The sequence below is a fragment of the Zeus faber genome, assembly GCF_960531495.2.
Source record: "Zeus faber genome assembly, chromosome: 3".
In the NCBI taxonomy this organism is placed as follows: Eukaryota; Metazoa; Chordata; class Actinopteri; order Zeiformes; family Zeidae; genus Zeus; species Zeus faber.
The window spans coordinates 33434116-33453135 of NC_137190.1; the positions used below are offsets into that span (position 1 = coordinate 33434116).

The window sequence follows — 19020 nt, forward strand, 5'->3', positions numbered from 1 at the left end:
GCACTACACGTTCACCCTAATACACTGCGATTAAGCCAGAAATGTACGTGATCTTAAGCTAAACTTTCTCCGGTTTCTTCAATCATTCACCGCACTACCTCTCCTTCCTCTCGTCTCCCTCCCGTTCTCACCGGGATTCCTTCGCTTCGTCGGTGCACCCGTGCATGTCTCTCTTCCAGGCAAGTGGGAGCGGGTGACGTCAGTTCCGTAAACTGAGCCGAGGCATTGAACCGCGCTAACGGCGATCGATCGTCTCCCCTTCGCTCTCCCCACGCTCCCAACTCGTTCTCCGCCCTTAACCTCTGGCCAATTACCACAGGTGGCACTGACGGATACCTCCAGTAACCAATCAAACAATATCGCTTAGAACTGTTTATTTTAACTACTTATTCACCTATTTACATTCTACCCTATTTATGATTAAATTGTCTTACTCTTTCATTTAACCATTCTTCTATCTTTATTAAACTAAATTAATTTCAGCTGAATTGCATTTTAATTTTGAGGAACCAACTTGTTTTAATCCCTTTAATTTACACCGGGCTACATAATAATAGTGATAATAATATTATCATTATTAATAATAATAACAATAGTCATCATCAGCATCATCATCGTCATCATTATAACCTCTATTTGTAAAGCATCTTTCATACACTACATGCAGCTTAAAGTGCTTTACATTATTAAGAGGCAATCACATTAAAAACAACCAAGCAAATTATAATGCTTTAAAAGAACATATCATGTAGAAATAGAGAGAAGAATATGCCCAAAAAATGTCTATTCATCAGGCAAAATTATGCATAAAGAAGATAAAGAAGACAACAATATAACACAAAAATCACAGCTTTATAAATTATATTAGTTTAATATATATATATAATCTATAGAACAATATATTGTTCTACCGTGAGCCGTACTCACCAGTCAGATTATCTACAAAAATGCAAATCAATCTATAAAAATGATTTTACATAGAGATTCAAGTTTTTCATTGTTTTGGGGTTTTAGGGTAAGGGTTAAAGGACTCTAAACGATTTACTACCCACATTTTTATACTCTCCATGCTGAAGATACAGGTTCAGGATCCTGTCCTCCTATTATTAAAGTATGGGCTGCCTGCTTCTCGGCATTTTGAGACCAAAGCAAAGCATCAAGGCCATATTTGTGAGTTTCTTCCTTTCCGCACGCACGTTATGTGAACGCCCACGCAGACACCGGCAGAAAAGCGATCGGTGAAAGTGATCCTCTGCGTGTCCCCATTCACAACTTCTCCAAACATTTCCAATAATAACATTATGTTTTGGCCAATTTGGATCAAAACCAAATTTTGTGGTATCGCCCACCCCTACTGCACTGTTCGGAACAGGCTGCACCATGGATGTAAGAGACTCATTTGCAGAGCCCTGAAGCTCCGCCCCGCTGCTGCACAGTGGAAAGCAGCCTGCTTGTTTATTTTAAGTTTAATAATATTACACGTGTCGCGTGTCCAAATTGCACCAAATTTCACACTGCACTTCCTTGGGTCCCCAGCAATACACCCGCCAATTGATAAGTAGATCGGATTGGTTGTGGAGATTATTGAAGGACATACATAAATACATAAAATAAAACATCATTATAAGTACATCCAAAATATGCTATGAAATACAATTAAAATTGAAAATACAATTAAAAATGCTATTTGAATTTATTGGAATTTTATCTATTTATTTACTTATTTATCCTTAAATATTTTCTTCCTTATTTGCAGAAAAATACCAGTGTCCAACAATAGCGAATTAAAATGGCTAGAAGGGTACAGGGGCCGATCAGCCACAACATTAAAAGCACTGACTGACTAAAAATAATGTAATTTAGTTTGTTGTAAGAATTTTGGGACATAAAAAGATGTTCACGGTTGAGATCCCCTGGACTAGAAGGTTTGATATAAGTGGAAATAAATAATAAGGTTTAATATAATTTAACCTTCCCGCCAAAACCTAAACCTCCGCCAAGTCCACGGCAAGCTAAGGAGACATGATAATCCTCTCCGGTTAATGCTACAGATAGTGAAGTCTCAGTGTTCTTTCAAAGTCTACTCTGACCACGTCCTAAAAGCCATATTTTGTGAAGAACGAGAATAAGAGTTTGTCTGCAGTGTCTGCAGGGGTCGATCCATAACGTTTCCACAGAGCCCAGGCACTCTCCCCTCCTAGCGGTGCTTATTGACATGCAAAACATTTTGTTGTCTCTTTTAAAAAGTCTGATCAATCATTTCTGAATGCTAGGACGGTAAAAAAACGATCGAATTTCTCCACGACTGACAAATGAATAGACAATGTCACCAGACATAAGGTTAAAAAAAACAGCCCCAGGGGGTTCTGCATTTCTAATTACAATACCCACAACCAACCTTCCACTTCAAAAACAAAAAAGAATTGAGAGAGGAAACAAAGAGAAATGCGAAACACTTCCGATATCTCGAGGGTGTCTTCGTAAAAAAAAAAAAAAAAAAAAAAGCCCCGAGATTCATCATGGTGGGGAGCGACAACAGTTTTTCCCATTACTGTCAACCGCTCGGGTGTCCCTTCGCAGTGATAGATTTGCCTCTTCGGCGGCGAACAGGAAGCAAACTTTTTTTTCTGCTTTCCCTCGAACACATGTCACGCGAGCTGTGAGACATCTCACTCAGCGCACCGCTCCGAGACTTCAAGAGGCTTGGGCGTCTCGGAGAGAGAACAAGCGACGTGTCATCTCGTAAGTTTCACATGCGACAGGCCTGTCAGATAGACAGCCGGCGGCCCGGAGGAGCAGTCTGCCAGACGGACACGCTCGCGCGCATGCACGCGCAAACTGCTTCGTGGGTCTTGGAAAAAATAAAATACAATTTTCAGTGTCCTATTTATGGCTGGTGGGAGGGTGAAATAAGACATTTAGCAAATAAAAGCGCCGGCCTACAAAAACCAGAGGGAAGAAAAAAAATATTCACCCTACCTCCTCCCTCCTTGATATCCATTTAGGAAAAGAGCTTAGCAACCAGCCTGCTACTTAAAGCCCGACCAGAGTGCCATATTACTCACTGAGGCTCAGTCGGAAACACTATGCTACAAAAAATGTGTTTGCCTGCGATCTGCACTTCTTTATCGAGCCTGGGGACAGCAGCTCAGAGCTGCAATACCTGGGGCTTGGCGAAAGCAAACAAACATCTCAGACTTGTTAATGTAACGAGTACCAGAAGAGTTCTAAATTTGGCCGCTATGTTCATCTGGGAGGAAATTTTTCCAGATTACAAAATACAACAAATTGGGAGTGACCAACAAGTAGCCTATTTGAATACTGAGTTTTCAAGGTACGCTATGGCTAAAACTCAAAAACTCGCCAGGAATCCACCAATCATAGCACATACAAATGTACAAGCTAGACACACAGAACTATTTGCCTCCAGTTTTTATAAAGAGAATGACATACAGACTTAGCTCAAATATTCAAATGATCGTCTTTATATTCAAGCATCAAGCATATCAAAAGTATCAAAAAACTTCACACACACATTCACTGAATTTAAACATAAGCTACAACAATGTCAGACCTGCCAACCTTGGGAAAATATGTTGAGTGCCACAATAGCGTAACAGGGATTCTCTGTGGTGTTTGAGTTACTGAAGCTAAATGACTCCATCAGTTATTCACACAGTAGCCGTCTCGTAAGGAGGCCAATCACATCGTATGCGAGCTACTACGACTTACTATATATAGTATACAAACTCATCTCGTTAGGATACACCCCTTGAAATGCATCATCTAATCTGAAGTTACCGAACATTTTTACCAACTATGGGATGCACTGATTGCAATTTTCTTGGCTGATTCCAATTTCAGATTTTTTTTAAGTCTGACCTGCAGATTCCGATTTCTGATCTGCTGTATGTCGATGACAAATACATCCTGTGATCTGGTCACGCTTGTGTGATAGGACAGCTGCACATATGGACTACCACTGCAATTTTCAGTTACCACAATAGTGAGATTGCTGATTTTGACACTGTGTTTAATATTGTTCATTATTCACTATGGAACAGTAATAGAACATGAAACGGTCCCTGAGTTCCAATAAAATAGAATGAGACTGTCACCAAGTTTCAGTATAATTCAACCTGTAACTGGACACAACATATAACTAACATGGAAATGTTCAGTTCAAACTTCAAATGAAAGGCTCTTTCACTTTAAGTGCAACGATACATTTATATTTAAATGGTACTTTGCAAATGAATTGCAATCATTACAAAAAAATAAACTAATAAAATAAACTCTTCTCCGTCTCGTTCACTGGAAGTCCTCCTTCCCTCACCGTGCATTAAACCAACTGAATCAAATGGAACGACTTGTTTTACTGACTGACTTGAGTCTCAAAAAAGAGTCAAACTTTTCATCACGAGTGGCGCTTAGGTGTGACAATGGTAGATATGCAGTCTGCACAATGTTGGAATATTGTCAGGCGACAAAAAGGTCACTAATCCTCTCTCTCTTACCTATGAAGAGGTTCCACTCTGCGTCCAGGTCGGCCTGGTTGGCCAGGCAGCCCTTCATCACGTTGTGACAGTAGTTGTGGCAGGGCTTCAGGCCAGGAAGGCCGCGGCAGTACGGACAGTACTGCATCTTGGTCAGGGCTCGGATGCACGCCGGGAACACGTTCACCTACAGAGGCAAACCAAAAGTCAGAATCGCAATCTGAGTTAATGGCGACAGACCTTTGCCATACCCCCCCATATACATATATTTCAGACCTATATTTTTATGAATCTAATATTTTCATTAGTCACTTAAATTTAGGGCCAAGGGGGGTAATTGACATTGGCCTAAATTTAAGTGACTAACGAAAATACTAGATTAGTCATTAGTAGCTGCTGATGGCACATACGTAACACAAGCGACGAGGATCTAGGTATTCCATTCCGGTCAGAGGTTTACACAACGCCAGCGCCTGGTGTGGTGTTACCAGTTTGCTAGGGCTGTAATTATCGTGCTGCATTTGTTTTGCTGCTGGATCATTTTTCAAGCTTCATACACGGGACATGGAGCTGTACTTTCACTCACAAATTGTAGTTTAGGCAAAGGTCTTTTGACATCCTGAATAGTGATTTTTCTGAAACGCGTGTTATAACGATCCAGTTACATATTCATTTACCAGCCTCGGTTCACAAATCATTGTGGAATTTTCTTCTTCTGTACCACTCCATTCGGAGTCTGCATCTGAAAACGCTCAGTTTCGAGGGCCATTTTGGAGGGCTAACTGACCACCACCCCTCGATACGCCAAATAAATGGGTAACCCTACCCTATGCGGGAGCGCACAAAACAGAGGGGTAGTGCCAAGCGGGGGAATTGGGATAGGCACTTAGACTCACTTTTCCTTAGAGCATCAGAATCAGAATCCAAATCCATTTATTCAGCCAAGTACAGTTTCAAAAATACAAATAATTACAGTTCTCATGGTACAGATTGGCATTGCTGAACAGAAAATTGGTATAATAAAAGCTTAATAGTCAACAATGAAACAAGAATAGCAAAATGTGGAGAAATATGTATGTATGGCTTTTGGTATGAAATATAAATATAGATGGATATACTGAATGAATGAATCTGAATATTGACTTACTGACTCTAAATTTCATCATGGAGACAAAGATTATATTAACTAATATATAGGCCTACACATTATATTACTCATGGGATTGGTAAAATTATAACATAATTAGACAGTTTGAGTGCTTAGAACATTATATGATCTTAATATGTAGAATACCAAAGACAAGGTAGGCCAGTGCTTACACTACATGTATTCACAAAGCATAGTAGGGGCAATTGAGTATTAGTGGAAAGATAAGATATGAAGATATGAATACATATACAACATATTTATATACTGTATATTCAGGATGGGCATACAACATATTTCAAATTTGGTTCCTAGCAGCGCATAAGTAATTAATTTGAAAAAATTCTGAATGTTTTGACAACCATATAAAACTGAAAACATAGATATAAGGAACAAGGTGCAGTCTTTGAGCTTCCGTGTTTGGTTTCAAGGTTCATGAAAGATGTTTTGTCCCAAAAGGCTTGCCATACTTTGCTAACATGTCACCCGTAATACGCTGTTATGCATTCAAGTGTGGCACTCTGCAAGCTGTCACCGCTGTCCAGAGTGCCTCAAATTTACAACATCAACAGTGGAGAACACAGTTGCAGCTGCAGAGATGGTAAATATTTTAACGTGAGGTGTTGTTGCGGCTTCTGCTGAACCTTCAGCAGCCTAACATCACTTCCCGCACTAGGGGGAATTTTGTGGAAAAATCCTCGTCAAAAGGACTTATTGTATAATGCTGTTTGCAATAGCTTCTTTGTATTTTGTGAAAACCGGACACAATATCACCAAACAGGATTTTGTGTTGAAATACCTTGAACATTTGCAAATATAAACATCTTAAACATGGTAAACACACCTCAGATATGGGCTTCTACAAACAGGATTCTTTGGATCAAAAAAATTACACTCAGGCATTTTTGTTTGCGCATCATCTCATAATCACAGCACAGTGTATCACATGGACAAACATCAAGACAGCAGTAAATCATAGTGGAGCCTTTGTGACACATCCTCAAAACTTGAAAATGTAACAAGCCATCAGCCAGAGAAGAGTGACGGGAGGATGGCTTCTGTAGCTCTGTCCATCCTGATTCCTTCTGAAGGCTGTGTCTTTTATTGTTGGCCCGTGTCATGTGCCGCCTCAAGTGAAAGTGACAGGATTCTCACGTCTGCTTTCCTTCAGAGACGCAGCGGTGGACTGAAAGCTACATCTGATAATTGCCCTGCCGGCCCCAGTATTCATGCTGGACTTTAGACCATCGAGTGCCCAAGGCTCAGCGCCTCGTACAACATGAGGGCGCAAGAACCCTCCCATCCCGATGACAGCATGGGGCCCGGCACAGGGTTAGCTACAGGAATCCACCCCTCTGAATAAATCTATCTTCTTGTGATGAGCCCTGATTTGAAGGGGCAGTTGATGCTGTGATGTATTAGGCTTTCTTCTATAGCAGAATGTTGGTTCTTTTTTTTCTTGTTCGGCTCTTTTGTTTAGATATTGACTTTATGTTTTCTCAAGTGTTAAAATTAGATGGACGGATGGGTCAGAAAGACAGGCAGACATGGGAGAGGGGCAGAGTAGCAGGTCTGTTGCTAGCTCTACAGAAGCAGATTAAAGGGACTGGAAGCACTCAATGCTTCTAAGTCCATCTGAAAAAAAAAAAGGAAGTAAGATCAGCGCGCTGTCTGCAGCGCCTGTAGCTTCAGTCTTCCGTCTGCTCGGCACTCAACCGTCACAGGCTCGCTTTGATTTCCAGCGGCACAGTGACCAGACCACCTGCCTGTGTGAGCATGGTATTTGGGGCTTAGATGTTTGTGTTTGTGTGCGTGTGTGTGTGTGTGTGTGTGTGTGTGTGTGCTTGTGTGTGCGTGTGTGTGTGTGTGTGTGTGTGTGTGTGTGTGTGTGTGTGTGTGTGTTTGTGTCTGTGTATGCAAAGGGACGAATCAGGGACCAAATGAACCGTCTTTGACATTTGCAATTTGCCGGTGATACAGTATGAAGCAATGTCTTGTAAGCAGCAAACTAATTTGAGTCTGAAAGCTGCTGACTTGACTGCTACTTCAGTGCAGCATGTGTTCCTGCGGTTTGCACTCGTCTACGAGGGTTTAAGCCAAATCGTTTAATTACATTTAGCCGCAAGCCGCACTTGGATCCTTGTCGCTACAGAGTTCTGACCGACCGAGTGAAAAAGAAACATTGAATCGTCAGGGAGGAAGCATGACAACTAATGGGCTAGCTTTGCAAACTAGTTTGTAGGTTTGTAGGTAGTTTGGATGTTCCCAAGGGCCTATGTTCCTAACAGCCATGTCCCCTCAATCCCCTGTTCCCTCAACATAGAAACAAGAATATTGTACACACATCTGGTATGTACATTGTAGGTAGGTAATAAAAATATTACAATATTAATTCATTCATTACTATATGTATGACTTCTACTATTATGTGGTATTTATGGATGAACTGCTTCCAAATATACTTATTGTTCAGGAAAAGGAAGATTTTAAATGATTTACATGCTATTTTATGTGATAAAAATATATATCCACGGGCCTGGGAACATAGACTACACTCCCGTTTGTTATGTACAGGATGTCACATCATGTTCACATCAGTGGGAGGATGTGTTCACACCACGATGAACACGTCTGCCCGCTGACAAGAGCATGTCGTCTAGCAGTGGGAATGCTGCTGACTCCATCCCCTGAATTCTCCTGGCAAGAGGTTAGTCCCCTGCTCGCCCCTCATCTGCTCCCAACGAGCTCCCTGGCACCTCGCACGGCTGCTCCTTGCCCTGAATGTGCTCGTGTTATTGGGTCAATGAGAGGCATTAATTGTGAAGTGCTTTGAGCGGGTTGTAGTTGCTCAAAAAAAACCACCATGTGCATGCACTCCAACCAAGTGTCAATCCGTCAATACAGTACCTCTATTGACCTCTCAGGGAAACAGCGAGATAGAAAAGATTCCATCCTCAAATTCAGTGGATTTATTCCAATTACGACCCATCTAGCCCAGGGAGATGCTTTTTGAAGAGAGTCAAACAAGGTGTTGATGACACGTGAAAAGGTTAAGTTATTTTCAGTTATATTAAAAAGGTTCACCAAAAATTCAGAGTGGCTACATACCCAACATGTCAGACCTTGCAGGAAGTATTTATGGAACTTTGTCATCTTACGGATGTGAGGAATGACACCCACGCATAAAAATTCAGTCACAAAGTCTCTTGGCCTCGAGAAGTTTCAAAAAATAGTCAAGAGTCTTTCTGGACCAAGCACAGTGCTGGTCCTCGTGTATATTTAGGAATATGAAGTCAGGAAATTAAACAAAATAAGACTACAGGAAGCTTCAAACTCAACTAGACCTTCACTTTCAGCACATTCAACAGAGTAGTGTCTATTACTGTAGAAAAACAGCGGCGCAACACATAATATGTGGCGTTTTCAAATGACATGAACCTTTTCTTCTTCTTGATGGCTTTGCTGACGATAACTGGGATGTACGTTGAAATTCCACAACAAAAATTGGAATCAGGCATCAAGACCTACACCGTTAATGCAACTTGCAACTTGTGAGCTTTTATTCGTACAATTGAGTTCCTGGATTGTGGTTGCGGCAATTTTCTTCTGTTATGATATAGTTCAGTTCATGTAACAATGGTATGGGTACAGTATTCACTTCCATGGGTGAACACGGAGTTCGGCAACATTCATTTACGACATTAACCTTACGTTTAGGCATTTAACAGACACTACCACAGCGGTTTCCCACCGTGTGAGGTTGGACATAGCGACACAGGCAAACGACAGACGGCACCGCAAACCGCTGTGGAACCAAGTCGAGAGCCGATTGTGATCGACATCACGCGGTTGGAAGTCAAGGCTTGAATCAGTCGGGTGGCGATGGTGAGGAGGGCTTTCAGATTCTGGCCCCTTTGTTCCACCACCGCCACCACCGCCTCCGTCAATAGAGGTATTTGGGCGCACAGTGGGGATCGGGGTGTAGTAGGGAATGAGTCGTGCCCTCCTGTGCTATCTGCCTTATTTTTATCCTCATGTTACTGTACCGCTGTCTTCCTGCTATGAAGTGCGCGAAAGGATTGTTTTGGAGATGATGACCAGGGAGACAATTTCCGCTAGTGTTCCCCTGCTGTAGTAACAGGACGAGTGCTTTACCTCGCTTTACATTACCACACACGCTTCTTTAAAGTGTGGTACTGGCTTTTCGCCGCTCTATCCGTAACAATTATATTGTGCCGTTTATGCACCAGATCACAGGAGAAATCCGTCTCAGGTCACATCAAAGTGATTATGCTAACACAATTGAATGATAGCAGATCTTCATTGCTCGCATAATAGTTTGGAAAACACGTTTTTTTTTGGCAAATAATACACAAATAATACACAAAATAATTCTATCAGTAGCTCCAGACACTTTATTCGGCGACAATAGTGCAAAGTCTCCAATCTCTAAACATCCCCCTTTAAACTAAAAGGGGTTTTAGAAAAAGTTATCCTCATTTACAAACAATTACAAATAATTAGTGAATGCCATTGCTGCATTCAGAAACGCCAGTTTCAGTGGGGAACACATCCATATTACTGATTTAAATTACATGACCTAAATAAATGCTTATGTCTCCCCATCTGAAACCTCCCCTGTCCCTGTCAACATGGGAAATTTGGGAGGGGGGGTTAAGAGAGTGACTGACAAAGTGCGGTTGGTTACCCACGGTTACACAAGGTAACAATAAATACATATACTATAAAAACACACTGTTATTATTAGTTTTGTTTGGCGAAACGGAGAGTGGAGTGAAGAGGGTGGGGAGTGGAGATTGCAGAGATGGGCGGTGCCGACAACCTTTGCTTTTTGATTTTTTTTAGAAAGGTTAAAAATACTGGATATTTACAGGAAAATAAACAACCGGGAGGACAGCGGGAAGGAAGGGTAAAATACGGGAGAATCCCAGGAAAAAGGGAGGGTTGACAGCTATGCCCCCCATCCCTGTCTCCGAGGCGCGTGCGATTAGCGCCACAGGATTCATTTGTTCGAATTTGCATACCATCCCATTTCTCCTTCCTCCTCGCTACAAAGAAGCATATTGTCGTGATCGATTCATGAAAAAAACATTTCTGGGATGAATGCAATCAAATGCAATCAAACTTTCACCCATTTGCATAACATATTTATTTAAGTTATACGAGGGGGAAAAAACACAAATGAAGGAAATTACTGATCGTTAACTGCTGTAAAACTACTGCACTTTTTAATATCTTTAGTGAGGCTTTTCTTTTTTATTGAAATAGCCCATATTGTAAGTGTGCAGATAATAAAAAAAGTGCTGCTTACTTTAAAAAAAAAATTAATTAACATATACAATTATCTTTTAGCATTCATTTCAATTTTTTTTTTTTTTACACATTATTACAATAACTGCGCCCAGCAGTAGCCCCGAATAAAGGAATAAAGGATAATCTGGTAATCTTGTTAGCAATTATTTACAGTGGAGTGGATGGAGTGAAGCACAGCAGGGCTGTGAGAAGAGCTGGAAAGTGCGATGTAACAGATCCAGGCTTAGATTAACACGCTAATCTTCTCATCTGCTGTTTAAGTCCGACCATCATACTGCGTGCTGGGTTTTCAAGGGTGCGTGTGTGTGTGTGTGTGTGTGTGTGTGTGTGTGTAAGCTTGCATCTGCGTCAGCAAAGAGATGCCTTCACAAGCAACTGAATCAAATGAAGAGTGAATAGAAGAGCCAGAAGTGGAGGAAGTGGGAGTGATAGATAAGACAGAATAATCTTGATAATAATCAAAAGATATAATTTGAGTCATTCCATGAGAAGGGGGGGTAATTTTACATGTCATTGTTATATATATACATACATAATATAGTTATATATATACATAATATATTTATGTATATATAGCTCTCAATTGTATCGCTGAAAGAATTCAAATGGCTGGAAGGACTTTTCCATTTTCATTCTGGGAATTGCTGACCCCTGGTCATAGGTTTTCATGCGCACAATTTGAAATAGGCCACTTTATTAAAACTATCATTGTTATAAAACAATAAATGCAGGAAATGGGAATGTTTAGAAGTTACAGAATTAAAGAGGGGACATGATATTATAGTGAGCACTAACTTAAAATGAAACATAAATGAAAAATATTATCTCATTGAAGGAGTACCGTACTATCAAAATGTAACTATTTGAAGCACTAATTTTGTTTCTATATGTGTATTTTGTGCCAAAAAAATCTGGAACTGCTTCCAAAACTTTAAATCCTGATTTCTCAGTACTTATGTTTTCAAAACCTTGATCTTTAATAAGTTATTGCCTCCAAAATCTTTGCTTGATTCTCACAAGCGATACCCAGTTTTGAAGCTCTGGTTCTACACTTTCACATTATGTGAAAAAACGAAAATGTCAAGTTTCAAAATGTTACCATAAAGTATGCGGTGTGTCACATATGTGTTGTTTTGATTGTGATGAATTGTGATGTTATACATATTTTATTCTCTAATATATGTGATGCAACTTCCATGACTCCTGATACGGATATGAAAATAAAGAGTAGTTTTTGAAAAAGTGATAAAAAACATTATTATTCACTTTAAATAACATTTTTCTCATATAGTATGTTAATAATGAACTTTAAATGAATGTATTTTGAGCTTGGCAAACATGTTGGCAGATTAGTGTGTTTTATAGGCTATTGACCCAAATGACAGCCTTTCATGGAATGACTAATTTCATATATTTTTTCTTTTTCGATGACTTAACTGATCTAGAATTGTATACATACAATATGTTTAGATATGTTCGGGCAGTGGCTCATAGATAGAGCAGGTCATCTATTAATCAGAGGATTGCCGGTTCTGTCCCCGGCTCCTACTGGTAACGTACTGATGTGTCCTTGAGCAAGGCATTTAATCCCTAACTGCTCCCTGGATGCAGCTACATGGCAGCCCACTGCTCCTCGATACACCATTTACTAAGATGGGTGAAATGCAGAGAAACGCATTTTGTTGCCTCAGTACTTGTACTCCGTGCAATGACAATTAATCTTATTGTTTCAACCATCAAACTTGGGAAAGATAGCTCAGGATTTCTTTAAGGGAAGACATTTGAGAACATCTTTTAGATTTTTAAGATTGCTCTCAAGAATTGATTTTCTATATTGTTAGAAATATTATCCAGTTAAGATTGTCTCACCCCCAAACCTTATTAAACTTTCATGAAAACGTTTTGCAGTGTAGGTCGGCAGACCGTTCTGCTCAGCCTGAATGACAATCAGGGCACTAAGGATTAAATATTTGATTAGCCTTAGAAATTCTCAAAAAGGCTGTAAAATGAAATTGTACTTTTCTACTCTTCATTTAATTTTTCTCCTACCGTACCTGCCAGAGATGGGTGCTTCAGTTTGCGACTCAGGCTCAAGTCAGACTTACGGATGGACTTTGAATTGCAACTCGTTACGATGTGGCATATACTCAACTCAAACTAAACAAAAATGCCTCCCAGGGGACAGTGAAGTGCGTTGTTCTGCTTCAGTGAAGAATGTGGAACTGCCATTGTATTTACTGTACACTAGCTGCCACTTACTCCTATTTGGCTCACTAGTCACTGGTAAACATAGTGCTACTCCATGGTAACTTTGTGTAGATAGATGTTCACATATAAATGTGGTATTTTTTAAAAATCGAATAGTATTTTTTTATCCCTTTCTTTACTGCACTGTTTTTGATGCTGTAATGCCTGGATATCCCCCGGGGAGGTCTAATCTTATCTTTCTGGTCAGTAGGCAATGAAATGCACAGCCATTGATGTTCACTGGCTACTTGTGAACATATTTTAATCTTGACTCAAACTTGCATTTGAAGACTTGTGATTGTCCCTGCTACCTGCTGAATAAAATCCTCCAATGTATATCTAAAACTAACTTAGCAAGGTAGGACTGTAATTGCTGCTGTGCATTGCAGACATTGAGCTGCTCAGACTCAAACTGAAACTTAAACAGTTATACATACTGTAAATGATCTGTTGGAAAAAAAAGTTTCATGTTGATTTACTTTTACGATTACGAAAATCCTTGTTAGAGTGCTTCAATTGGTACTCAGCAACAGGTGGCGAGCCTGGAGCCTGGAGCCTGGAGCCCGGAACCCTTTGGGGTGTCCTTGGAGATAACGAGACTTGCCACGGAATTGACAGTGACTAATATATTGGCTTTAAAAAGGCACTCTTGAAAAGAATCACCTTGTCCCGTCGACGGGGCGCTGGCATGCACATATGGTGTAAACTCCCTTCAGGGGACTTTATGAAGTGGAAATCACAGGCGATGGAAATTGCTTTGTGCCACCAAGTAATGAAGTTGTGAGAAATGACAACACCTTCGCAAGCCACACGGGGCCAAACAAGGCCGGCAGCGGTGGGACAGTGAGAAGGTGGCCAAAGACTCTCCGTCGTTCTGTCATAATTATTGTGACAGGATGCGTTGCTTCGCCGTGATTGGACACGGGTATAAGGCCGCGTCGCGGCCCTAGTATCCGCGCTCAATTCCGCCGCCATTAGTACAAATGTCGGCATGAGTGAGCTGTAACTGTGTATATTAGACGACAATCTGGCATCATTATGAATCCCTGCAAAATCCCTTCAGTCACTTTGTGGGCAAAAAAGAAAGCAAATGTTGTTATTTGTAGCGGGTGGCTAAAGTGCTTAGCTTAGTTCTCGTATTTGTTTACCATTTCTCAAGTTACTCCCCCAACTCTCTCTCTCTCTGTATATACAGATAAACCCATCTTCCTCACACTTAAAAATGTTATATTCTAAAACTTGATTGTAAAGGACATTTTTCACACCCATATCAGCTAGTGCATCGATATAGACATATCTATAGAGCCGTATAACAATAGTTATACTCCTTCTAGTGCCGCTGCTGCTATAAATAATCATCATCATCATAATAATAAAGTTAATAAATAATAAGAATACAATATGCTTTCTCTCTATAGCACTTAGAAAAAGCAGCGTGACAAAGTGCTTCACGGCAACATTTAACAAGCTGCGAGGCACAGTGAAAAGAAACACAAGCTAATAAAACAAAGAGAAAGCATTAAAAAATACACTAACAAAAGTACCCCCTGACTAAGCTTTCACGAAAAAAATACAAGCTGTAAACAACAACAAAGACAGTCTGGCCTTTTGGCAGGCCAGTGGAACGTCTGGGAGGGACAGAGGGGAGGCGGAAGGGAATCTGCCGCGATCGTCCAGACCCTTTCATTAACTCAGCCAGACAGGCAAAATCACAGGAAAAGCCAGGACGAGGGAGACTTTAGCATCTTCCAGATCAAAATGCGTCCGACCCCGAGGGTCTAAAGCCGGGCTGGCAAGTGGAATCAGAAGCACAAGTAGACCGAGTCCCTTCGGTACGCCACCAAGCCACAGCCTCACCCGCATGTAATCGCTGTCAACAACCTCTGCTGAGCTCTTCGGTCCGTAGCTATGTCCTAAATCGTGTCACAAGGATTTTGCAAAGAAATGCGTCCTGCTACCGAGGACTCCACACAGATTGTAGATCAAAGAAAAGACGGTAAGAATCAAAGAAAGCGAGGGAAATAACATACGAGGGATGATGAAAGGGCTGCCTCCCCTTTATATATACAGTATATACAGTATATATGGATATTTGACATAATTTTAAAATCGCAGTCTCCTATTTCCTCTGGTAAATCTTTCCACCTTGTAAACTGTTTGTGCTCGGGCTTACCTGACAATTATCCCTTCACCTGATCACCTAATTCCCCGGGAGAACATACTTCTACGGAAGTGTGCACAATCCTCTATTATTATCTACAAATATCATATGCTTTCCGTTCCGTTCCGTTTCGTTGCTGGCTGCACGCCGTCTCCTGCTCTTCACCGCCACCCGGCACAGATCAGAATCTTTTAATTAAAAAGGACATCTTTTGGTGCAACACATTTTCCCGGTGACGTTGCCAACCTCTTTGAGCCAGTTGCCATCTGCTGTCACAGAGCGGCGGCTGAGGCCTCATCCCGAGCAAGCTGTCTGAGCTGCGAGCCAGGGACATAGGGAGGGTCGGGATATGTGCTGGCAGGTGCATCCATAGGAATGGGGCTTCAGTGGAGTACCAAGGGAGGCCCATTGGAATGGCTGTGGTTGAAGACTTTGGATCTGAGTAAGATCTGCAATCACCAGACCCCCCTCCACTGTCACTTGGATGTAGACGCGTGACAGACTTCGACATAACAACAAATATGGATTCCGACTGCGACGCGCCTGCTCTGGGACTACGGGGGGAACCAGATAGACCTGCTGTGATTCCAGTAGATATAGATATAACCATACTCAGGCTTAGTGTAGGTAAAATGCTACCTGTTGACTGGGATTTACTGTTTGATAATGGAATATAAAGCACAATTTAATCAAAAAGTGTGGAAGAATAATAAAGAGTAGATGCCCTGGGCAAGCAGCGTACTCAAGCTTATTTCTATCAGAGGTCCACTTATGAATCTTAAAAAAATCTGAACAATTCCAGCTATATTAATAAGAACTGAACTACAACTATATGCAACTATACATAACAGTACATTGCCATGGTGTTAATCTGTGGGATTCATGGGACTGTTTGGCACATGAAAACAACACTTTGAACCAGGGCACAAAACCTTACTTAGACACCGAAGACAATACCAGTATACCACGATACGTACAGTAGGCTAAAAGCAACAAATCCTCGTTGATGGGACGAACAATGACGGCGACCTAAAATATGAGAGCAATTATTTTCATTTTCGTACATTCACCCAACCTCCACATTGTCCTGGGTCCAGATTTGATTCCCATTTTGAGTCGTGTTGTTCTTTAGCTTTAGTTGTAATAAAAAGTGACTAATCTGGAATGGTGGTAAGTCACTGAAATCACATGGCGCCTGAAACTGTTTTTGCCTCATGCTGAGAGAGTTAAAAATGGTTGCAGTTCAAAGGCAGTTGACGCCTCAACAGTTGTTTATGTTGATCCCGCTTCGCAGACATAGCCACTATAACACACACACAGATAAAACATTTTTTTTTTACTACGGACAACGCGCAGAACTCGCCCTGTCATTTCCCACGTCAGCAAAAGCTTCAGAATGTGACACTGCATTTATCTAAGGTAAATGTTAAGTGAAGATTAAACTCCGCCTCGAAGCTTAATGTTCAACTATCTGACAGCGTGTGGTAGGAAATGTGTGTATAATGAGATCAACGTGACAGTATAAGCCATTTGGGAGTAGGGAGGGGAAAGAAACCCATTAAATCCCCCGGTGCCAAATACCCTACTTCTCTCCATGGCTATGCCTACATTTTCACTGTGTACGGTGGCCAGCTTTCTGTGTTAACAGTGAATGAGTGATAAGTAGACTAAAATACCTTGAACTTTAAACCCTTGGTACGGCTCCAAATCCTCGGCAATCTCCTTTTTATGTGGTTCCTTGTGTGGTTTGACTCTGTTTTAAGTGCCCATGGGATAAAACTCTTAATGGGCCATCGGGAACTGTAATCCAGAGAGATTCCCTTCTTAATCCAGGATAGAGGTCCAGGAAACTGTTGGCTGAAAGTCAAGCGCAATCACATTTTATGAAATGATATCCGTCCCTTCATGGCTCGGGCTCACACGGACTTGTCCGTGAATTATAATTATGTTCCGCTCTTCCTTGTCAGTGACTCACCGGGTGCGATTGCAGCGCGTGGGGAATTGAGAGGACAGATGATCTTAAACAACTGTTTTAAATAAAAGACTGTTTAAAAATTCTATTTACGGCATCGCCTCCTGGTCATCTCGAGACCCGTTTAGGTTTAAGCTGAAAGTGTCTTTGAGCCATCATAATTGGCCCAGATCGAGCTACTCGGCGTCAAGGCGTGTATTGACGTTTACATACATTGAAGACGAAAATGCAATGTATACATTCAAGGAATTAGCAATTTTTCTGTGTCCGTGCTGGATCAGCATTACATTACATTACATGAACAGGCTTAGAGTACAGCAGTTCTCTTAGCCTGTTTATGGACCCAGAGACGAAGGGTCTGCCTGCAATGTGGAGGGGGTGGGGGTGATTCTGGGGTCAAGGTGATCTGTCACGTCGTGCAACTTTTCACCTCCAGTCCTGCATTCATTCACCAGGATGACAGCTCTGGGCAACATCAGCGCGTTGACGAGCTTCGCTTCATAATTGATGAGCGAGCGTGGCTGAGGGATTGGATCAGCGGGAGGGTTCTATTAACACTCCATCCAAAATTGCTCAGCCACTTAAGGGCTCCTGGCAAACTAACTAAATGGGACAATCTAAAGGACAGTCTAAAAACTCAAAATGGCAGAGTCCTCACTTTAGCTACTGTGCTGTGCTACTATGATGCATTTTTTCCCAAATTACTCTAACACACTCTGGCATCGGGTGCCATCGATGATAACCCATATCCTAATAGTGAGAAAAAATGGCAGAGCATTTACATTGTTACAATAATAGTAATAGCATTTGAGGTGGCCGAGATAGTGATAATAATACTATAGTACTAATACAACTACTACAACTGCTACTACTACTACTACTACTACTACTACTAATAATAATAATAATAATCATAATGATAATAATAATAATAATTATTATAATAATAATAATAATAATAATGATAATAATAATATTTTTCTCTTTGTCTTTTATATAATTAATTTCCTCTGAATTTTGATGGATCCTTCCTGATTTGTCTGTGTTTATTGGACTGAAAACGAAATTGAGCCAACATACTTATTATATAAGTTTAACACTGAGTCGATGAAAAGCTGTTGCATAACTTGCCATGTTTAATATGGAATCAGGAAAAATTACCGCTAAGCGTTTTGAATAACATCTCTAATCCTCAATTCTTGATAAATCTCCATCAAGCAAAATCTCTTATAAACAGAGAGTTATAAGAAGCATCAAACAAATGGCAACAGGAAGATAAAGACTTTCTGATAAATGTCCTCACAAACCCAACCAAAGGAGAGTGACAGAAAAAAATGCATTGAGATGGAATTCCTCAGCGTACATGAATCAGCGCATCCCAGAGTGCCTCTGAGCATTTGCACTTTAATCTCTCCCTTTTCAAAAGCACGGCTTTCGACGGGTGATGCTGATGCATTGTTCAAGACACACACTCTGCCAAACACCGGGGAGGGGACAAAAATGGCACAATGGCCCTTGATCCTGAAATTCCAGTGCATACAAACAAATGGAATGGAAAAATACCTTTTTGTGAGACAAAAATGGTTAAAAGCATTCTCAGAAAAAGCAAAAAATAAATAGATATATACTTATGGAAGAGAAAATGTATTTGAATTAGATAGAG

General features: G+C 40.9%; 1 protein-coding gene across 1 annotated transcript in view; it reads right to left on the bottom strand.

Annotated features, from left to right (window-relative positions):
• The window catches only part of gpc6a (glypican 6a), a gene marked incomplete at both ends in the record, with an annotated part of 187944 nt that overhangs the window by 82226 nt on the left and 86698 nt on the right, over positions 1-19020 (bottom strand). The window contains one exon of the mRNA XM_079997347.1: positions 4518-4683. Coding sequence (XP_079853473.1) covers positions 4518-4683 — 166 coding nt within the window. The remainder of the gene's footprint in view (positions 1-4517; positions 4684-19020) is intronic.